Here is a 24,499-nt window from a genome sequence, read left to right as displayed (position 1 = left end):
ACGAGATTTAGAACCGTGTGGTGCCCCAAAACGCATGACGAGTGCGATGACAAATGTTTGTTTGTGCGATCATTAACTCCTTTTTTGACTCTCGAGAAACAAAAGGCTAATTGTCTCATGCTAAGGGCAGCCTATGAGTTTTTTTTTTTTTTTTTTTTGGGAGCAGCCTTTGAGTTTTACTTCTTCTCGTCTTCTTCATCATATATATTGGAGAGCATTTCAATTAAGACGATAAATGAACAGAGCTACTCGCGAGCTATTCAAGATTCGACTCGAAAAAAGTTCATTTGGAGCTTGATTCGATGATAAACGAGCCAAGTTCGAGTCTAATTTCGAGCTCAAGATTTTTATCGAGCCGAGTTCGAGCCTGACAGAGCTCAGCCGCGAACATGTTTGGATTCGATTGTTCGCGAGCTTGTTCACAAACCTTCAGTCGAGCCTTCAATCGAATTAATGCACGAACCTTAAACGAGTCGAACTCGAGCTCGAATAACAAATTAATTAAGAAATTTTTTTTATATTTATAACAAATTCAAGCTTGAACATCATATATACGAACATCTAATGAGTCGAGCTCGAGCTCGAGCTCGAATTCGACATTATTGAGCATCGCCCGAGTCGAACTCGAACCGAGCTCGACGAGCTTGGTAAGTGGGTGATGAGCCGAGCTCGATCATCAAGATAAAAGCTCGAACCGAGATCGAACACCCGAATATTTAAACGAGCCGAGCTCGAGCTTGCTAGTATTCGGCTCGTTTCCAGCCCTAATTCCAATAAGATCTCCTATATGTGGTGAGATTTTAAATTCATTTATGAGTATTGATTTAATGAATTATATGACTGATATTTATATGGAGGAGAATTTTTTTTACTTGGATTCGAATCCTGGAGAGAGCGAAAATTTTACTGATTTTTTGAATATTTTTATTCAACACTATATATTGTCTTATTCGTTAGTCTCACGATCTCACGAAAAATCGCAATGTCACCGAAACTTACCATATATATATACATATGGGGTGTGGTTCTAGAGAGAACTACAATATTTGTGAGAACGTGACAACCATCAAATCTAATGCATCCACTGTAAAAAAATTAATATATTCGCTGTTAAAATTAATGTACTCAAAAAAATAAAAAAAAAATTGCTCCCTTCAAGATTCGGACCCAGGATCTGCATTCATCCAACAAGATGATGTATCCACCATAGATCTTAATGATCGAATGGTTGTTCGCAATTTTATTTAAGACGCCGCAAGTGTACGGGTGCAAATGTGTACAGTAGCAAGCAAGGTCGTATTCCACAGAGACTGAATTAACCAATTTCTATCCTAAATTATTCTACTCTATCTGGACAAACGAAATTAAGAGTATTGTTTTAAAACTAAAAAAATAAATAAATACTGGAAACAAAATAAATCAAGCTGTGAAACAGAGAAACAGATAAGAGAATATTTCCCAAAGCAAAGGTTTCAACAGATTCTCCTAACTAATATGTTCAATTTAATTAATCAGATGATTCCTAAGGCAATCTCTAAGCTAGTTCATACCCACTCCCGTGGCATACAAACCATTGATTACATGCAAGGCTACCATCCCTGGATCACACTCTAACATGTAACTCCTAAAAGTTCCTTGGATTAATGCACTCACAATTATCAATTCCCTTTATAATTAAAATAAATGTGTTCTATGTTCTTAGTTCAGGTAATAATCATCATCTCCCGATCTCAAATTAAAACCTATGATTATGCTAAATTGTTGATCAAGCAATAAAGCAACAATTATAACAAAAACATAAAAAGGAATAACAATCTCAATTAATTGAATCAAACAGTCAGAAATTCAAATCATGTCTACTCCCTAAACCCTGCGAAAATGGATTCTAGCCACACATAGACATATGCACTAGAATCAATATCTCAATAAAACAGAAAAACATTCAACAATAAAACCGTAGTGAAATCGAGAATCTTCAGTTCTTGCTCTGGCTCCGTTCTCCGTCTCTCCCAGCTCTCAGGAAAAGTAAAATATGATGAAAGGTGATAAAAGGTTTCTTTCAATATATTTTTGGGGAGTATTTATATGCCCTAGGTCTCAAAATATAGGTCAAAACCGTGTAGGATCGAAAAATAGCTGAAATAATAGAAAAATCGCGCAAAATCTGTGCTATCACGCGGGCCGAGGCGCGGCGGCGCGCCCAGCCCGCATGAGGCGACACGAGGTTCTGACAGCTTTGCGCAGTAATTTTGTTTTTGCTCATTGTCCCTCGTCCGAACTCCGATTTAACAATCCGTTTGCGCTCACGAACTCCTCTCGAGACGAACTACAACTTGTATTTCAGCCAATTCTTCCAAATTCTGCTTCATTATTTCTGAAAATTTGTTCAAACAACAAGCAAGTGACAAGTTCTTGACAATAAACCAATATAAACTCAAATAAATCATCAAACACACAAAATCCTCATAACTAAACATCAAATATGACACACCAAGAGGTAAAAATGCATGTTTATCAATGGCTGAAAATGGTTTTCCGTTCTTCTTTTATTTAATGGTTCTTTCTTTAACATCTCCCTATATATATGTGTGTATATATATATAGGGTCACATTCAATGGAGACCATTTCTTATATAGAGAATGAAGACCAAATCAAGGTCATTCATCTCAATCCAATCAATGATCCAGATTATTTCCTGATTTGATTTTTCATGTAATTAAATAATGGTTAATTACATTTATTTAATCCAAAAAGGGCAAAAACGTCCACTCAAATCCACGAATTATGGCATCTGGTTGAACAAATCCCGAAAATTACTCTCTTCCAATTCTGGGACCTGATCCGTCAATGAACATAATAGGTGAACATTAGTATGTTCATTTGTTTTCCGACGAACATATTGATGAACATTAGTATGTTCATTTGTTTTTCTACGAACATAACGATGAACATTAATATGTTCATTTGTTTTTCTACGAACATATCATCCAACATTAGTATGTTCATTCATTTTTCTACGAACATATCAACGAACATTAGTACGTTCATTAATATTTTCTACGAACATTAGGTTCAAACTCCTTAATCAACCAAATTTTCCCATTATTTTTGCAGAAATCAACCAACAGAATTTATACAAAGGTTCTACCTTTAACACCCAACTGGACTTTACAACCAACAGAATTTACGAATTTTGTAGCACAGAACCACCAAAATGGTAAAATTCATCTCACAAAATCGAAAATAGGGGGTGATTTCTCTGTCCGGCGCTATTTTAACTCGGTAGGGGAGATCGGTCTCCATTAGGGCGTGGAGGCCGCTGTAGATCATGGAGGGGAAGCGGTAGATCTGGGATTGGAGGCGGCAGATCATGGACGGTGGTGACTGGAACTGGTGCGAGAAGGCGGCGACAACTGGAGGGCGGTGGTCATGGCACCTGCGGTGGTCGCCGGAGATCCCGGAGATCGAAAGAAAATGGTGCAGATTTAGGGATCTAGGGTGCGGTGGCAGTGGCTCCACCTGCGATGACGACCATTACCAAGGCAGGAAGGGATGGCGATTTTGAGGAGAGAAGGACGGACGTGGGGGAGCGGCGCTGCTGGTCTGGCGCGGCTTGGGGAGATTGGGGAGGCGGCGGAGCAGCAGCAGGAGAGATGGAGGCGATTAGGAAGGTGGCGGGGAGGAAGGCGGCGGAGCAGTAGGAGAGATGGGGAGGCGGCGGGGGAGGGGGGAGAGTGATTGAGAGAGAGAGAGAGAGATAGAGAGAGAGCGTGAATGAGAGAGAGAGTGAGATTAGGGTTAAATAGAAAATGACATGCTTAACCTTTTGATTATAAAATAAATGAAAATTAATAAAATTAATCAATTAAATTACCACCATTAGATTAAGTTAGATCAAGGAACCAGATTTGGTCTTCATTCTCTATATAGGGGAGTGGTCTCCATTGAACTCTCCCCTATATATATATATATATATATATATATATATATATATATATATATATAGAGAGAGAGAGAGAGAGAGAGAGAGAGAGATGGAGGTTCAAATGAGAACCAAGATTTAAAATGACAACGGGAAACCATCCTCAATCCTTGGATCATGAATATCAATGGTGGATGCACAATCTGGGTTCGAATCCTGAAGTGAACGAAATTTTTATTTATTTTTTATTTTTTCCGCCAGTACAGTGTTCTCAGTTCTCATTTTAAATTGTGGTTTTCACTATAACCAACCGCTATATATAGAGGATGCGCTCCAGTGAGACCCCCTAATTTTCGTGTAACATGAGGACAATGAATAAGACATATAATACTAATGAACAAGACGTATATCTAACGAACAAAATGTATATACTGATGAAAAACAAAATTTAAAAAATTGGTAATTTATAAGACATATATACTGATGAACAAGGCAATATATACCGATGAACAATGCAGTATATATTGATTAATAACAAAATTTAAAATATTCTGCTTCCTATAAGATTCGAACCCTACGAAAAAAAATCACCCTCCAGATATAATATCAGACATAAGATTGATAAAATAAACGCAACAAATCATGCCTCATGTTACACGAAAATTATGGGGTCTCATTGGAGCGGCCCCTATATATATATATATATATATATATGGAGAGGTTCAAATAAGAACCACTAAATAAAATTAGAACAAAGAACCATTTTAAGTCATTCGATCATCAAGATCTACGGTGGATGCATCATCTTGATGGATGAATGCAGATCCTGGGTTCGAATCCTGAAGGGAGCAAAAATTCTATTATTTTCGGATGCATTAAATTTAATAGCGAATGCATTAATTTATATAGTAGATGCATTGATTTTAATGGTTCTTATGTTCTCACGATAAGTGTGGTTCTCACTATAACCGCACCCTATATATATATATTTATATATATATAGGGAATGGCTAAAATAAGAGCATTTCTTAAGATATAAAATAAGAGTCAAGGTTCAATGAAGAAGGCTTATGTGTAAGTGAGAAAAAAGAAGAAATCTCAACCATAGAAAGAACATGATCGAACGATTAATAAAATGTCTGACTTTAATTGTATCATATGGAAAGGTCATAAGAGTAATTCAACTATAATCTATAACGTCTGACTCCTATTAATATGGAAAGATTATCTTCATATTTTTGGTATATATTAAACACATTAATTGTATCAGTAACAAATCTTTCTAATGGCATAAAGTCTCCTAATTCAACGCAAACTATATTTTTTCTTGACAAAAAGTTTTTCTTAGTATCTACAGAAATTATTTTCGTTTGTACATGTCATAATCTGAGTTCTTCACAATAATTTCATGAATTATCCAGCCGCTCATCAAGTATTATAAGATGGAAAAAAATTCAGTGAAACTAAAGTATTGAAATTTTACATTTCAGATAAATATATTGTATATTTCTAATGAACTTATTGAAACTTATCAATCTCCATAATATTTTTCCGCATTGGAATTTCACAATTTGAATGAATTTATTATATTCTAATGAACTTATTGAAACTTATCAATCTCCATAACATTTTCCTGCATTGAAATTTCACAATTTGGATGAACTTATTATATATTTCTAATGAACTTATCGAAACTTATCAATCTTCATAACATTAGCTTCTATGGAGACCACTCCCCTACATAGAGAACAAAGACCAAATCTTGTGCGTCGATCTTGCTTAATCTAACGGTTCATATAATTTTCTGATTTGATTTTTCATGTAATTAAATATTGGTTATTAAATCCACTGAAATCTAGGATCACGTTGAATAAATCCCGAAAATTCCGAAACTTCATGTTCTGGGACCTGATCCGTCAATGAACATAATATGTGAACATTATTATGTTCATTTGTTTTCCTAGGAAAATATCGACGAACATTAGTATGTTCATTTATTTTTTTACGAAAAATATCGACGAACATTAGTATGTTCATTTATTTTTTACGAACATATCAACGAAAATTAGTATGTTCATTTATTTTTTTACGAACATATCAACGAACATTACTATGTTCATTAGTATTTTGTACGAACACGTTCTGTGGATGCGTTATTCACGTAACAGACTCTTCATCAAATTAATATTCCATAAATAAAAGATTTGATTGTCTATATCTATGACAATTAACGAAAATATCAAATCTTCACCAGATGAATCACCACCCTTGGATATAACAAGATCGACGCACATGATTTGGTCTTCGTTCTTCGAATTTTTGATGGTCTCCATAGAGCTCTATCATATATATATATATATATATATATATATATATATAGGGTTTGGTTCAAATGTAAACTCTATCTTACGGTGAAAACTAGATCCTATGAATAAACACATAAAATACGTGAACAAGAGATATAGTCAAATCGTGAACAATTAAATGTTCACGTGTATACAAGATTCAACCATCTTTGTTCATGTATTTTATTTATTACAATTGTTCACAACTTGATTATCTCTTGTTCACGTATTTTATGTGTTTGTTCATAGGATCTAGTTTTCACCGTAAGATAGAGTTTACACTTGATGCTTCCACTATATATATATATATATATATATATATATATATATATATATATATATATAGGGGGCCGCTCCAATGAGACCCCCTAATTTTAGTGAGATCTAGGGCACGATCTGGTGCGTTTATTTTATCAATCCTATGGCTGATATTGTATCTGGAGGGTGATTTTTTTTCGCAGGGTTCGAATCCTGGAGGGAGCAGAATATTTTAAATTTTGTTATTCATCAGTATATACTGCATTGTTCATCAGTATATACGGCCCTGTTCATCAGTATATATGTCTTATTCATTACGAATTTTTAAAATTTTATTTTTCATCAGTATATACATCTTGTTCATTAGATATGCGTTTTGTTCATTAGTATTATATGTCTTATTCATTGTACTCATGTTACACGAAAAATAGGGGGTCTCACTGGAGCGCGCCCCTATATATATATATATATATATATATATATATATCACGTTCCATTTATATTCTTATTTCTCACCGCATTTATCTATTCTCGTGATCATTTGATCTTTATATATATATAGGGGAGGCTAAAATAAGAACACATCTTAAAATATGGACATAAGAATAATTTTCAGCCCTTAGATCATCAAGATCAACGGTTGATTCGTAAACCTGTTAGACAAATTCATGGTCCTGGGTTCGAATCCCAATGATAGCAAAAATTTATTTTTCACAATTCATATCTTCATACAGCGAATTCATACGTGTTCTACATAAAATTCATACATTAAAAATTGTTCTTAATTCTTATTTTAAAAGGTGTTCTCACGGTAGCCCTTTCCTATAGAAGGTTTTGATGAAGATAATATCACCACCAAAGCAAGACCAATAGCTATGAATAAAAGATTATTGAAATACTGCAAAGAAGAAATAGATAGTCTTCTTAAAAAGGGTTTAATAAGGCCAAGTAAAAGTCAATGGAGTTGCTCTCAAATGGATAAATCATCCATTACCAAATAAAAAAGATTTATTAAATAGATTGTATACAGGAAATATATTTTCCTCTTTTGATCTTAAATCTGGGTTTTATCAAATTCTTCTTAAAGAAAAAGATAAATATAAAACAGCTTTCACTGTTCCTTTTGGACATTTTGAATGAAATGTTATGCCATTAGGATTTAAAAAATGCTCCAATGGAATTTCAAAATATTATGAATCAAATTTTTAATCCTTATATAGATTTTATAATTGTCTATATTGATGATGTTTTAATTTTTTCTGAAAACATTGATCAACATTTTAAACATCTTAATATTTTTGTACAAACCATCAAAAGAGCTGGTTTAGATATAAATATTAAATTTTTTCAAACAAAAATAAAATTTCTTGGTCATTATATTGAGAACAAAATAATTGTTCCGATTGAAAGAGTAATTTTATTTGCGGATAAATTTTCCGATAAAATTACAGATCTTAATCAACTTCAACGCTTTCTTGGTTGCCTAAATTATATAGGTGATTTTTACCAAGATCTTGCAAAAGACTGTAAGCTATTATTTCAAAGGTTAAAGAAAAATCCTTTACCTTGGACTGATAAACATACATAAGTTGTTAAAAGAATTAAGTTGAGAGTTAAAGAACTCCCATGTTTATCTCTTGCTAATCCAGAAGCATTTAAGATAATTGAATCTGATGCATCCGAAATTGGATATGGAGGAATTCTTAAACAAAGAAATTCTGATAGTTCTAAAGAAGAACTTATTAGATTTACTTCTGGAATTTGGAATGATTCTAAAAATAATTATTTTACCATTAAGAAAGAACTTCTTGCAATAGTTAAATGTGTTGCTAAATTTGAAAGTGACATATTAAACAAAAAAATTCTTAATTAGAGTTGATTGTAAATCAGCTAAGGATATTCTTTTAAAAGATGTTAAAAATATCGCATCAAAACAAATTTTTGCTAGATGACAATCCATATGTTTTGACTTTGATATTGAACATATCTCTCGAAAATCAAATTCATTACTAGACTTTCTAACTCGAGAATTTTTGCAGGGAAGAAGCCTAGAAGACCATTGTAAAACAACGAGCAATGGGTAAAAAATCAATGGCAAACTTGGGTAAAAATCCAAACACTATATATGGTTAAGTTCCCTAAAAACGAATATATAAGTAGAGAATGGAGAAACATTGAACATGTCAGTAAATGCGGTTGAACATACCAATAATTTTGTTGAATGTTTGGGGTTTTTGGGGTTCAAACCCTGTATACGTTCAACATAATTCTCGTTGAACGTTAAACGAACGAACGTTGATCGTTATATTAGATAAGATCAACGCATGAGATTTGGTCTCCTTTCTCTGAAAATATTTGTGTTTCTATTGAACTTTCTCCTATATATATATATATATATATATATATATATATATATATATATATATATATATATATATATGGATGAGATCTTGTAGATTCCACTCCCCTTATAGTATATAGGTCCAAATCTAAAGCACACAATTTGATTACGTGGCTCACTAAGTGTGTGACACATGACAGATGTCTTCCAAGGCCTTCCAAGGCAACATACGGAGGGGTAAAATAAGAATAAAATTTTTAAAAATTGAAAAAAAAAATTCTTTATTTTATACTGAAAATTCATTTCTTTTCCACGACCGTCATCAAAATTATGCATATAATTAAACACAAATATGTATAAAGGTAAACACAAATATGCATAATGTTGGATATAAATATGCATGAGAATATATGATCTGTCACGTGTCTCTCGTCGCTGGTCATCTGACGGGTCGAATAATGCGATGCATATTTGTGTGTAACCTTATGCATATTTATGTTTACTTATATGCATAGTACTATGCGACACTATCAAGTGGCTCTCGTTGCTGGTCACCTAACAAGTTATATATTCTTATGTATATTTCTATTCAACGTTATGCATATTTATGTTCAACTATATGCATAACTATGGCGGCGACGAGCAACAACAAGAGGCACTGGAGGGGTGGTCGCATAGTGATACTTTCTCATGCATATTTCTATTCAACGTTATACATATTTGTGTTTATGTTTATGCATATTTGTGTTCAATTATATGCATAATTTTGACAATGATTGTGGGAAAAAATAAATTTTCGGTAAAAAAGAGGAAAAAAATCCGAAATTTTGATTCCTATTTTACCACTGCGTGTGTTTTGCCTTGGAAGTCATTGGAAAGCATCTGTCACGTGTCACGCTCCTAGAGTGTCATATCACTATGATAAAGAGGTGGATTATATATCATATATATATATATATATATATATATATATATATATATTTATTAGAATTTTAATTTTAATTTTATTAACTAATAAATGATTATTTGCATGATAAACGTTACTCCTTCCGTCTCACTTAACTTGACACATTTGATTTGCGCACAGAGATTAAGAATAAAGAGTTTAAGAGTGTAAAGTGGGGAGGGACCACTTATTTTATGTACGTAGAGATAATAGGGACCCTATACCATCTTTAAAAAATGTCATTATAAATGAGATAAACTAAAAAAGAAAGTGTGCCAAGATAAATGGAACGGAGGGAATAATTTTTATGAAATATCCTAATTATGATTCATGATAATAATAAATTATATTTTTAAAATTAAAATAATAAATTTAATTGTAAGAAAAAAAAAGAAAAAAAAAACTATTGTAATTGAAGCACAAAATATGCTTAGAATGATTAGGCGCGAAAAGGAAAAAGATTGATCTCCTCTATCATGTATACAAGTTATAACTTGTTCACACAACGCAAAAACTACAGCTCAACAACACTTCTTTTCTCTCTCTAAAATATATAGTCAGCAAAAACTTCGTGACCAACACTTGCGACATCATAAATCCTTGTTGTATTCGACTTAGGAGTTGTTTAAACTTTAAAACACCGCCATCTTTGTGTTTTGGATGCCATAAACCTTTCTTTTTGTCCCCTTAAATCTTGGTTTATACATCTCCATCGTCGTTATATATACATGCAATTATGTGCGGTGTTTCACGTTGAGGATTACGGCTCACCCACGCTCTCCTTATTTATTGCTCTCACTGCTTCAATCCTCACAAAATACGTCTTTTCTTTTGTGCGATGAATTTGAGGGCCTGGATTTTCATTGTTTTTGTGGTGTGCGCCCAAGCTCAAACGGAGACACGAAGTTATATATCGTGGAACGATTTGAGATTGGATGGCGGTAGTGCTACTTTAGAGAATGGAGGTGATCCCACTAAACTCATCGTCGTTTCTCAAAACGGCACCGGAGATTCTCTCACCGTTCAAGGCGCTATTGATTTGGTGCCGGAGAATAATACCCACCGTGTCAAAATCTATGTTCATCCTGGAATTTACAGGTTCCAATCTCTCTCTCTCTCTCAATCATCTACTTTCAGTTTTTTTTCTTTTTTGGGCGGCATGCAGTTTAATTTTGTGAGCTTTGTTAGGAGAGTGGGGTAGTGAGGAGGTTACCTGTTTTAGTAGTGGGCCTTTTGTCTCTCTCTCTCTTACTCAATTTCATAAGAATTTCTTTCTTCCTTTGCCAATGATCTAAATATAAATGTTTTGTTGTCTAATTCAAAGTTGTATTCGAACAAACCGATATAAATATTTTCCATGATGAGAATAAAAATGCAGGGAAAAGGTCCACATCCCTGCAAATAAGCCGTACATCACATTGATCGGAGACGAAGACAAAGCTAATGAAACGGTGATCACTTGGCACGACAAAGCCGGCGACAAGACAGCGGACGGCGGTTTCTTGGGGACTTGGAACTCGGCCTCAGTGACAGTGCTATCCGACTACATGTGCGCAACGTCCATCACTTTTGAGAACACAGTGATCGTGAAAGCAGATTTAGGAGTGAACGGCTACCAGGCGGTGGCGCTGAGGATCGCTGGTAAGCACGCCATGTTCTACAGAGTCCGCTTTCTGGGGTCGCAGGACACCCTCCTCGACCAAGACGGCTCGCATTATTTTCTCGAGTGTTTCATCCAAGGCACCACTGATTTCATATTTGGGAGGGCAACATCCTTGTATAAGGATTGCAACATATCCGTGGTGGGAGATGGATTCGCGATAGCAGCTCATCACCGCGACTCCCCCCTCGATCAAACTGGCTTCTCCTTCCTCAACTGCACAGTCAGGGGTACAGGTCATGTGTTCTTGGGCAGAGCCTGGGGGACTTACTCCAGAATTATATATTCCTACACCGATTTCGACATTGATGTTAGGCCCCAGGGATGGCAGGATTGGGGGATTCCTTCCAGACGCAGGTATCATAGTATAATAGGAGTATTTGTTTCTGTGTCCTACGTTCTTCTTTCTTTCTTTCTCTGCTCATCATTCTGTGACTGTGTGGTTGCAGTACCGCGGTTTTCGGCTTGTACGAGTGCAGGGGAAGAGGAGCACAGAGAAACACAACTCAAGACTGGTCCAAAGCCATGAACATCTCAGAAGCAATGCCTTTTTTACACACAGCATTCATTCAAGGGGACCAGTGGCTAAAACTCTAGTTTCTTTCTGTCAAAGATTTTGTTTGTGCATATAGATAGAGTTGAGTCATTTATACTTTGATTTAAATGTTGCAATGCTTTTTTTAGTTCAATATATTGGAACCCTCTGCAACCAATGAAATGAAATCAGAATATTGATCAAGTAATGGGAAATTCATAAATAATATAGAGGAGAGTGCACAAGGACGCATAATCCACAGAGATCTCCAATCCTAAGTGGGATGTACTGAATGACTGGATGACCTTGTTTCTATTCTATACATGAAGAAATTACTTGACAAACACAGTAATTAAATACCTACCATAGATGTACATCTATTCTAAATTCTATTACCATATCTAATGAGACATTATTCATCAACACTCTGTTAGCATCTCCGTCGCTTCTGCTTCACATTTCAGCTCAGCAATCTCACATTCCACCAAGTTGTTCTCTCCATTGTCGTCGTCTCCAATATTGCCGTTATCAACACCCAACTCACTACCAGCGTTCTCCTTCTCTTGTTGGTCATTGTTAGAATATTCCTTTTCTTCAGCTTCAAATACACGCTGCTGCGGCTCAGCATCCATGCATTCATCTTTGAGAGGGACGTTGGTCAGTGTCATGCCCGCTAACTCATGAATCTCTTCGTCAACTGCACTGAGTTTGTTACTGGCAACGACTTTGTCAACAGAGGTTGGAGAATTATCAGATTTGGCTTCTTTAGAAGCAACTGATGATGTTGAGAGCTTAGTATCGATACTTGTTGAAGATATGATGCCAAGAATATTTGGATTTGGCTCGATATTCACCCACTTATCGCCAACCCAATCTCTTGAAACTCTTAAATTCTTCAGCTCACTACTCAGGTACATATTTTCACCTGATATAACACATAAGAAAAATACAATAACAAAATAAGTCCCCGAGCTGTCTGAGAGGCCAATGACACCAATTCAAAAGTTTGGAATGATCATAGAGATAAGATGCATGCACAGACAGCAGGCTAACCGGAAAACTCTGCAAACCACTATGAGGTACAAACCTGGGATATAAATCTGGTACATTCCTTTTTCGCCATCGCTAGCATCAGAGATGACACCTTCCCACCAACCATCACTCCACCACGTGTCAGCTGGATCTCCAACTCCGAAGGTTGGGCTTGGCTCGTTGCTAGGATAGGCAGGTCTGACAGTTGGGCGGCCAGCATGCCGCATCCCCAGCTTATCAGCCTTAGCCACTCTATTTGTAGGAATCCATTCCTACAGTTATCACAATGTAAAACACACACTCAAAACATAATACAAGAATGGCCATAACCATCCACAGAAAGTTAACACATATTGGTTGATTCGTCTTGATATCATGCAAAGACTTGAAAGTTTCATTTCCTTTTCAGGACATACTCTGACAACTAAAAGATATTATGGTGATGCATACCTCAAGGTTGGTGCAACTATCCTCATCCTTAATATCTTCGTACAGAATTTTTATCTGTCTCCTCGAGATCTCTAAGACTGTGCATCTGAACCAGCAACCACGAATACCACTGTCTTGACAAAGAAACTCCACCTTTTCATTCTGTTGAAAAAGACTTTGCCGAAATTGACCATCGACATGCTTGAGAAAATTTGTCTCTCTGCTCAGCAGACCATATTTCTTGTATGACAGATCATATGCTGATTTATGATCGTCTCTGGAACTTCTATGCCTTTTAGATCCCACTTTTGCATCATCCTCAGAGCTAAACTCGTCTTCCTCAAAAAAATCCGGGCTAAAGCACGAGAATATTGCTTGATCATAATATCCCCGTAATTTACTTAGTTTGAATTGCTTTACTCTATTACCCTTGAACTGTCTGAAACAGAAATGAAGTCCACCTAACAAATCGTGTGGAAACACTTCCAGGCATTTCTCATAGTGTTCACGAGTTAATACTATGGCCGGGCCATCAACGCATTCAGCGCTGATGACCTGTACATAAGGAGTAATAAAGACTTCTTTGGGATCAGGATTACGTAAAGACACAACTCCCTTCACTTCCTTATTATGATGGAACCATCTCACTTTGACCTTTTTCTGGCACTTCCTGTCTTCATACATATCCTCCAAATATGCAATATAGCGATTCTCTTTCTCAGCCATGACAAAGACAAATGATTGAACCTGAATAGCAGGAAAATGTAAGGCACATAATTGATGGACATGGTGGTGAAAAATAGTTAAAGAAGAGCTACTATGAACATTTTGTCATTCTACCAACATAATATTCTTTCAAGATGGAAAAATAAGATGGCATCTAAATTAAAACAAATTCTCTTGCGTCACATAAAACGAATTGCTTCTAGGAGATCTCTCTCGGAAGTTAACTCAATCAGGTGGTTTACAAACCCTCTTCACAGGCAATATAATATAGATGAATGTTTATAGAGTCAAGCTTGAGAAACTCTATATAGGATGGATTTAAAGAGACTTACAGATATTGAAATCCCATTCCTGCAAAATTCTGGGTAATGCTTCAATTGTTTACCACAAGCCCAAGCTGAACCTGACCATGAAATGTCTAAATGATGGCCTTTCAAATTCCTAGCTATGCGACCCTGACATAAATTATAGTACAATTTGTGAATAAAAAGACACAGATGAATAGAAACACAAACATGATACAATAAAATACATGGCGAGAGAAACATGTACCTTATGAGGTAGCATCTGGGTCTGCTGAGCATTTAATTCAGCAGTATGGTTACCTTTAGGCGACACTGCAATCAAAAAGGGAAAATGAAAAATATTAAGCTAAAAAGAATTTCTAAATGTAATTTGAGTGCATTTAGAAAATAAAAGCAAAGTAATATAGCCATCATTGTGGCAGTTATTTCACCTGAAAGCATTAGGTCAACAACATTAGTCCTTTACAACAGGAGTTATTTTTAAAGTTGAGTTTCAGAAGTTCTACTGTTCTACAAATACAAAAAAGTTCTCATGGAGGAGGTTCGGTACTATCAAAGGAGACATCAACGAATTAACTTTCTCACCAAAACCAGAAGATAAATCATAACTTCACAGGAATGAATCAGAGATTCTGTCCAAAAGGTTACCACTAAAACCATATATGGCAGGACGTGGGGAAGAAAAAATGGCACAACACGAAGGAATGTAGTCCACAAGTTACAACCAAGACAAGTTCCATGGAAAATAATCATAATCTTCTAGCTTTAAGTAGTTAGTTAGTCGCACAGGAAAAGGCAAACATGCCATGAAAATATGCTAGGTCAAGTCCAAAGTATTCTACTAGAATTCAGCCTCTCTTTGCTAAAGAAAATAATTCAAGAACCAAAGTGATACCTATAATCAAGAACAAGAACTACCAAAGAAGACACATGCCCAAGCAACATCAACATAAAACCTTTCAAACATGAAGAACCATAAACAACAACCCAATAATCACATCATATAAACAGATAAGTTAAAGTCGTAGAAACGCAAATAACATAGGAGTGCCAAAAAGCCAGACTTATAAGGAAACATACTCGCACGATCTCCTTGCCTATGTTGTTTGGATAACATGGAAGTAAGCCAGTTCACCACCTCCCTCCTCGACCTCCATCTGAACCCGGCCTGCACGGAGTTATCGGCCCCATGGGCGTTAAAGAACTCATCAGATACAACATAGAACATGTGCCTAACACTCCTTTCAGTGCCCACAACAGCAAGAATTGATTCCCCTGAATTATCTTTCAGAAAATAGTGAACCACGCGGTTGCCCCTCTCTTTTGACACATATTGCTCCTTCCACTCCACAAAATATCGCTCATTGACAGCCATGGCTGATAATCAAGCAACCACTTTTCACAACTACTCCTCAGCTGCCATCAGAATCCAGCTCAAACCCTAATTTGAAAAACTAAACTACTTCCCCACAACAAAATTGTGAGAAAAACTACCTCACCGTCTCACCATAAGATATAGATTAGCTGATAACAGACACAATGCCGGAAAAAATCAACAAAAAGCCCCAAATGTTAGAAAGAAATCAAAGCCAAGGTTGACCAGCGTAGAACGCCTCAAGACCCAAAACTCAGAGATATAAAGCTATCTCTAAGCCACAAGACACTCAGGAAATCTTGAAGCCATGAAGATCTGCTGAACCAAGTCAGATAAAAAAGGGGTTGTGGGTCAGAAGCCTGAGAACCCCATAAGACATACAGCACATAAATGGGAATCTAACTATGAGCATGAAATTAACTCTGGAAAGGTGGAAATTGGGCCTTGAGCAGGATTTTCAGTTGAAACAAACTGGAGAAGACGGAACTGCGGAAATTGGAAAATAAAGAAATTAAAACTGGAGTCTTTTCGTGGTGCAGCCTTTTAACTCAAAGAGAAAAGGTTGGCGGAGAGAAAAATTGATGGAAAGAGAAAGAAGAGTAGAGAAAAAAATAGGAAAAGTAGCAGAAATGCAAGATAGTTAGAAGGGTGGAGGTGGGAAGGAGAAGGAAGAGAGATGGGCTTCAAGAATGGGAGACGGTAAGGAAGAAAAGGGTTCAACTAACTCAACAAGGTCAAGGGCAAATAAATGTCTCCTTTTTATTTTTTAACTTTTCGTTTATTCAATTTTATACGTGCTATTTAAGATATCAAAAATTAACATCTACTCTACTTGATTTTTTTTAACTTGGGAGAGAGAACAATGAGTTTGAAGCCTAAAGTGTATCGCTTGTTCCTTTAAGAATATTTGCTTGATTTAAGTAAATAGAATGTATGAAATAACTTAATGGGGATGCATCTCAATTGATAAATAAATTAATGGCTAAATTGCCTGTAAATTTAAAATATTTTATTAAATTTGAAAATTAAAATTTATTTTATTTTTTTATATTTATATCTAGTCATCGATTTTTCCAACATGGCCATCGGAAATGATATTGTAACCGTCGAAAATGACATTGTAGACTAAAAAATGACACTTAAAAAATGATAAAAACAAAAAAACAAAAAAAGGGTTTTCTCTTTCGTGTTCCCTTTCCCCTCACCCAAACCTTAATTTCCCCTCCCGGTCACTCGGACGTCGCCCTGCTCCCTAGGCACAGAATATCTCCTCTCATCGGCCTAGATGTCGCCCTACTCCCTAGGCACCGAAACCCAAATGACCACCACCGAAAGAAAATGAAGTAAGCTTCGGGCGGCGGCAACCATGGTCGTTGTTGTAAACAACCATGGCGGTGGTCGCCGACTTCAACGGAGGATGTTAGGGGTAGTGATGTTTTATCAACGACCAAAGTCAACAATGACGAATCATACAAATCCACGATTTCTTCAAATCAACCTAAAAGAAGAAGGAAAGAAAAACAAAAAGGGGAAATATTCAAATGTGAAAGGGGGAAAAAATTGGGGGCAATCATAGAGCCCTAATTTGAAAATTTAGCAAATGAAAATCCAATGGAGCTTCAAAGATTTCACAAATCAACGAGGAAAGGACCCAGGGATTTGGTCCCAACGTCGATTGATTCTTCGAAACGGAGGCAACAACACCAGATTCACATTAGGTTGATTGGGGAGAGGTTCAGTGCCCAGGGAGTAGGGTTGCGTCCAGGCCACTGAGATAAAGGGGGCAACGATGGGTGGGGGAGGGGAAATTAAGGTCTGGGGGAGCGAGAATGAAACACGACGGGTTTGGGGAAGGGAGAGGGGGATTTTTTATTTTTATTTTTTATTATTTTTTAATTGTCATTTTTTAGTCCAATTGTCATCTTTTAGTTCACAATGTCATTTCCGACTGCTACAGTATTATTTATGACGGCTACGTTGGTGAGAACTGATGACCAGACATAAATTAGAAGGAAAAAAAATGGAAAAGTTATAGATCCAGAGGAGACAAAAATAGGTGCAATTTTGAATTCGATAAAACGTTTTGAATTTACAACAATTAACTCATAAATTTATAAAGTTAAACTTTAATGGTGTGAAATATAAGGAAATTATTACAAACTAAACATCTAATATGATATCTTGAAATAATTACAACTTACTAATCAATTAGAAGTGCTTATCTTTATTCTTTCAAGTTTAATTCTTTCGATTCGACTATGATCAAAATGATTTATTTTACTCCTTCCGTCCCAGGCCAATAGGCTCATTTCTTTTCGGCACGGAGATTAAGAAACTTATTTTTTGGTAGTTAAATGGTGTGTGGTCCACCAAAAATTAACCTTTTAACGGTACTCTCATGAAAAGACTAAATAGTCCTCCCTTATTGTTACTTAATAAAGTCCTAAACATTCCATATTAAGACTGGGCCTATTGGAGTGGGACAACCTAAAATGGAAAACGAGCTTATTGGAGTGGGACGGATTGAGTAGTTAATTATAATTGTATTATAGTATAGGTATATTTCCATCCCTAATGCCTGAAAGGGGAGAATATATTTGTAATCAATTCCATATTTCAATTTTTTCTACCCGCCGATTTTTTATTCTGAAATCGTACTTATTTTAAAGAAAAATGTGAAATAAATTACTAAATGAATGCAAGAAATGAACAATTGTCGTGCAATGAGCATTGTTTGTGAAATCAACAGTATTCGTGCAACGTAACAATTTCCACTACTGTGCGAAATTAACCGTGTCTGTGCATTGGCCGGTGTATTTTCATAATTATTTTTGCTCTAATAATTTTAATGTCTATTTGCTTTCCTTAAAACACATAGAAACTACTCAAATTGATGTAATTGTCCTTACTAATCATCTAAGGGTCATAAAATTATGCATGATGTATGAATGACTGCATGATCTCAATATATAACAGTAATGCATGAATAATAGTTAGTATTTCTTATAAACAATGCCCGAAATTATAGACACTCAAATCAACATGCACTATTTCATATACTATAAGACACCCAAATAGGATTTGAGAAACTTTGAATAGACACTGAAAGTTATCCTTTCATTGGCAGAGTCATTTCTCTTCAAATCACAACTTCTGTCCACAACCCTCAGTCGTGCGTGTACGCATGAAGATGACATGCAGTGCCAACGACTCGATTCGGCGATGCAATTGAGTTGAAGAATTGCGGGCGATGTAACGATTTTTTTTAATAAATGAATTTTTGTGTGGATCACAAAAATGGATCTGATCATCTGAAAATGGGTAGGAATATTAACTCGATCTCATACAAGAGATAGGTCCTATGCAAAATTAATTTAACATAAAACATATGTGATACAAACGTTAATTATCATTTGTGGTCTCGTCTAGGTAATACTTATCCACATACAATGTTGATTTTTATGTTTTCTAGTATTTCGGCAGCCATTGTCCATAAATGTGTTTTGGGCCTTGGGTAGCTCGACATTGACAAATTGACAATGACATATACTACTACATTAATACATGCGCGTAGCTAAAGTTTTCATAACTTATTGCAAAGTTTGAAAATACATTTATAATTTGTATAGGCCTACGGAACAGAATTAAAACCTTGGCAGCTTAATTTTTTTTTTCTTTTTTGCCCTCTCTCTTTTTAGATTCTTAGTTTGGCGTTTGATGTATTTGATATATAAAAAAAAAAAAAATAGCATCACGGTTATAACTTTTTTCGTGAAAGCGACAACTTTAATCACTTCATCGTAAGAGTAACGCCAATCTGATTCACAAAGGGTGAATAACTGAATATGACATAATTTGACAAATAAAATCATACGTCAAGATAAATAAGTTTCATTAGTTTGCAATTCCCTATTAAGATATTCATAATAGCGTCACCTATATGGCTATGTCCCGAATATCTTTTTTTTTTTGAGGAAACGACCAACCATTATATTAAAGATCTCGAAGGACAACATCAAGCAACCAGGCCGGAAAGTCCGATCGCCAAATCTTTACATCATCACACCAACAAGCAAAATTCGCAAGACAATGCGCGGCTCTATTAGCCTCTCTACGAGCATGGCAAAAATCGAATATGTCCCGAATATCTAATTGCATATAACTTACATGCTTTTATGTTACATAAAATATTTTCTAAAAACTAACACCACTATTTTCTGTCTTCTTTCCTAATAGCTTTAAATAAGTATATATTTTTGTTTTGAAAAAAAATAGGTATACTTTTAACAAATCTACAACGATATGTAGGCCTGTATGGCTCTGGCTACCAACTTCGTTAGCAACACTAACACAAAAAAAAAAAAAAAAAATCTCAAAAAAAAACACTTATACAAAAAATAATACTCCCCCGTCCCAACGAAAGCGGTGCACTTCTTTTGGGCACGGAATTTAAGGAGAATAAGATTACAATGTAAAAGTATGTAAAGGTGTGTGGGGCCATATTATTTGTAGTATAAAATTATTACCGAAAAAGAAAATGCACCACTTTCTTTGGAACGGCTCAAAAAGGAATACGCACCGCTTTCGTTGGGACAGAGGGAGTAATAATTTCTTACATTAAATGCATTGAAATACATGAACTTTGACGTGCCTTTCATTTTGGTCATAAACTTTTACTTTCTCAGAAAATAGATGAACTTTTCAAGTTCTCAATTTTTTCCATATGTACAATTTAAGGAGAATTTTTTCGTTATTCTTACTTTTTCCATGATAAATTTATCAAAGAGAACATACCCTCGAAGAAAAAACTAAAAACCTACACATTCTGATATTAGAGACGAAGTAATTAAGAAACTGCAAGTTCCACTCTCACACTACACAACACAACACCCAAACAGTTTAGCAGATGTATAATCAAAATCCAGTTCAAGATGGGACAATATATCAAAAGATTAACAAGCGAAATATAATCTTATAAATTTAAGAGAAAATTCCACAAAAACAGATTATCCGCGTCGTCATCTATTCCCCATAATTTGCAGGCTATTGTACATAAACGAGGTCTACCGCCACGTACCTCAACGGCAGCTGCAGATTTCCCTCGTCATCGAATAAAAAGATAAAAGGAAAAAAAAAAGAATCTAGAAAGCTTTAAGACCTAAATTGGGAAAAAGAGTGAAGTAGCTAAGTATCCCAAATCATAACAACAGCAATGACTCCAACACCAAACAAAACAGCCAAAAACCTGTAGTGTGGAGTGTCAAGAGCTACCTTGTTGAGAGGCATATACCCCTTGGATAGTAGATGATTTATGGACACATAGATGAACACACCACAAGCTAATCCCATCGATATCGCAAATATCCAGTCAGCCACCGCACCCTGCGTAGTCGAGTCTATCACAATGCCGATGGCTACACCAATCGGGCTTGATATCGCAAACGCAAAGGCATACGCTGCAGAGGACACCAGGGGCCTCTGAGGCATCATCCTCAGCAGCGCTATCCCCATCGCCACTGCAGCAAATATCTTGTGCAGACACACCGTCCACAGAGCTCGCCAAGCATCTGCTTTCGTCTCTGCTACTCCGATTGCTATCCCTTCGAACACAGAGTGAAAGCATAGTGCGGCTATGAGCAGCACGCTGTCCCCTAGTGAAGTCACTGAAGCTTGGGCTTCTCTAGAGTTGTTATCCTAAAATTACAAAAGCACACAAGAATTCAATTTAAAGGCCATATAATTGGTATAAATCAATTCCAAGACGTTTTGTTCATTTCACCTGTGACTTTGAATCCAAAGACAAACTATTGTTGTTGCCTTCTGCATTGCTAGGATTTGCTACAACAAGAGAGAAAGAGAGGGAGAGAGAGAGAGAGATGGACATCAAGTATTCGATAATCGTTGAACCAAGAAACAGTTACGCAAGAGAGATTAATTGTATTGATTCACACTGCGGGTGTTTGGCTGAGCTTAAAGCTTATAAGCTGTAAGAAAAGCTTAATCTCACAACTTATTTTTTCACAATACTATTATAAGCAATAACCTTTTTACAAAAATAACTTTACTATGATTTTTATTTACATCATATATAATTCAATTTTATTTCTTTTTAACTTTCTGTAACTTATAAGCTTTTGAAAATCTTATAAATTGTTGGATCTTAGATCTTATAAGCTCTCTAAAATAAGCTTAGTTGAACACACTCATTATCACAAAACTACATGTATTTAAACATGCCTCCAACAAACAAGAATGCCATCTTTATCCGAGCCAATTATACTGGCGGAGCTTCAACGGAGCTAAAGTCGAAATTCGCTTGGCTATATGGGTGCTAACATAATTTCAGAAAAAATCAAAATTACAAGGTTGTGCTTGAGATCAAGACACAACACTAAAGTTAACGTTTAAGCCATTAATTTTCTACCAGACACAGATCTCAACGATTTTTTTTTTTGTTTTTCGAAAAAAACCATGTCCATGAGTATAGAATTAGGCCAACAGATAACACTTTAATTTTTTTCAGAAAAAACAGATCTTTAATCTAATCTAGGAGAAGCCATAACCGAAAAAGCTATACCTAACACATTCTGAAGGTTTAAAATTAAAATTGGTTGAGCTACTTATATTCATGAAAAGAAACATAAGTGATAACCCAAGCAGGCCACCAATTGTATAAGTATAAGCATACCTTGAAGTTGAAGATGAGAATGCGCAGAAGCGTGATTTCCTTCCTTGGCGTAGACATAAGAAACAAGGCAATCAGCGCCCATGGTCATCAAGTATCCGGCACTCGCGAGCATGAAAGCGAAAGGGTATTCCTTAGTCGTCAATTCCTCGAAACTCTCATTCGAATCGCTCAGGAAATGCATCAACGCGGTGCCCAGAAACACCCCTCCGGCGAACTGCGTTCCCATAACCAGAAAAGCCTCGTTCCATTTCATGAAATACGGCGACATCCCGCCGGCAAAAGTCCCCACGAACACCAGTATGAGGCACCATAGCTTCACCACAATCAGCGACCCAGACCTCAGGTTCGGCTTCTCCGAAGCTGAGTCCGAGTCGCCGGAGGCGGAGAGGACCAAGAGGAACAGGAGGAGGACCCAACCAGACATGGAGTATTTGGCCAACATTGTTTATTATTGTCGTTTTGGAGTATAAATTAAGGTTTTTGGCGTTGGATAAAATTATACTACAAGAGGTTATTGTCGTACTCGGTAGTAGACTCCAGGGAAGTTTGTGGAGTATTATTTTTTGTACCGGCGGTGGTTGTGTGTGTTGTGTCGAACAGATAATAATAATAATAATAATAATAATAATAATAATAATAATAATAATAATAATAATAATAATAATAATAATAGATAATCATCATCTCTCCAAAATATATGAACACGTAAAATAAATGAACAAGAGATAGTTAGACGATCTCACTCTCTTGTTCATGGTTCTCCGATCCATTCTCACGAAGGAACGAAAAAGATACGGTTCTCACTTTTAGTGGGACAGAGGGAGTATATATCTATATGAGAGGATTGTACTAAAAATAACTTTTAGAATATAAAATAGAAATAAATTTACACCATTAATCTATCAATAATCTAATGGTTGAGATTTAACCTTAGAAATCATATATAAATGTATGAATTTTATGTCGAACATGTATGTCTGGATTGCAAAAAATAAAATTTTCGCTATTTAAAATGTATTTTTTTTAACTCTCTCTCTCTCTCTCTCTATATATATATATATATATATATATATAGGTGCACTCCAGTGAGATCCCTTATTTTTCGTGAGACGCTGAGACCACCCTTATTTTTCAATGAATAAGACATATATACTGATGAATAACGAAATTTAAAATATTTCTCTCCCTCCAGGATTTGAACCCGAGAAAAAAATTCGCTCTCTAGGTACAATATTAGTCATATGATTGATAAAAATAAACGCACGAGATCGTTTCTAAAATCTCACTAAAAATACATAGGGGGTTTCATTGGAGCATTCCCCTATATATATATATATATATATTATATATATATATATATAGGGGAGAGCTAAAATAAAAACACTTCTTAAAATATAAAATATAAACAATTTTTAGCCCTTAGATCATCAAGATATACGGTTGATTTGTAACCCTGTTAGATGAATTCGTTGTCCTGAGTTCGAACCCCAAAGGTAGCAAAAAATTATTTTTCACAATTCGTAACCCTGTTGGATGTTCATACGTGTTCTACATAAAATTCGCACATTGAAATATTTTTTTATTTTTATTTTAAGAAGTATTTTCACGGTAGCCCTTCCTTATATATATATATAGGGAAGGGCTAGAATAAAAACACTCTTAAGTGTATAAAATATAAATGATTTTCAGCCCTTAGATCATCATCATCAACGGTTGATTCGTAACCCCTTTGGATGAATTCGTGGTCCTGGGTTCGAATCCCAAAGGTAGCAAAAATTTATTTTTCACAATTCGTAACCATGTTGGATGAATTCGTAACCCTGTTGGATAAAATTCGTACATTAAAAAACGTTTATATTTATATTTTAAGAAGTGTTTTTACTGTAGCCCTCCCCTATATATATATATATATATATATATATATATATATATATAT

At 35.5% G+C, this 24,499-nt stretch overlaps 3 protein-coding genes across 3 annotated transcripts; 1 reads left to right on the top strand and 2 right to left on the bottom strand.

The window, feature by feature from the left end:
- The first annotated feature begins 10,402 nt into the window (after positions 1–10,402).
- On the top strand, positions 10,403–12,234 carry LOC130986185 (pectinesterase QRT1). The gene is made up of 3 exons (XM_057909504.1): positions 10,403–10,911; positions 11,192–11,830; positions 11,923–12,234. Exons 1-3 carry the CDS (start codon positions 10,652–10,654, stop codon positions 12,068–12,070), a joined length of 1,047 nt encoding a protein of 348 aa, XP_057765487.1. The 5' UTR covers positions 10,403–10,651; the 3' UTR covers positions 12,071–12,234.
- LOC130986184 (uncharacterized) lies at positions 12,205–16,678 on the bottom strand. The gene is made up of 6 exons (XM_057909503.1): positions 15,581–16,678; positions 14,748–14,812; positions 14,528–14,650; positions 13,491–14,216; positions 13,096–13,312; positions 12,205–12,933 (listed from the first exon to the last, which is right to left on the bottom strand). Exons 1-6 carry the CDS (start codon positions 15,873–15,875, stop codon positions 12,428–12,430), a joined length of 1,932 nt encoding a protein of 643 aa, XP_057765486.1. The 5' UTR covers positions 15,876–16,678; the 3' UTR covers positions 12,205–12,427.
- Positions 16,679–20,827: 4,149 nt separating this feature from the next.
- LOC130986183 (zinc transporter 2) lies at positions 20,828–23,405 on the bottom strand. The gene is made up of 3 exons (XM_057909502.1): positions 22,564–23,405; positions 21,655–21,713; positions 20,828–21,569 (listed from the first exon to the last, which is right to left on the bottom strand). The coding sequence occupies exons 1-3, from the start codon at positions 23,003–23,005 to the stop codon at positions 21,060–21,062; spliced, it is 1,011 nt and encodes a 336-aa protein (XP_057765485.1). The 5' UTR covers positions 23,006–23,405; the 3' UTR covers positions 20,828–21,059.
- Between the last annotated feature and the right edge of the window lie 1,094 nt (positions 23,406–24,499).

Source organism: Salvia miltiorrhiza, chromosome 5 (assembly GCF_028751815.1).
Source record: "Salvia miltiorrhiza cultivar Shanhuang (shh) chromosome 5, IMPLAD_Smil_shh, whole genome shotgun sequence".
Lineage (NCBI taxonomy): Eukaryota > Viridiplantae > Streptophyta > Magnoliopsida > Lamiales > Lamiaceae > Salvia > Salvia miltiorrhiza.
This window is presented reverse-complemented; position numbering and strand designations above follow the sequence as displayed.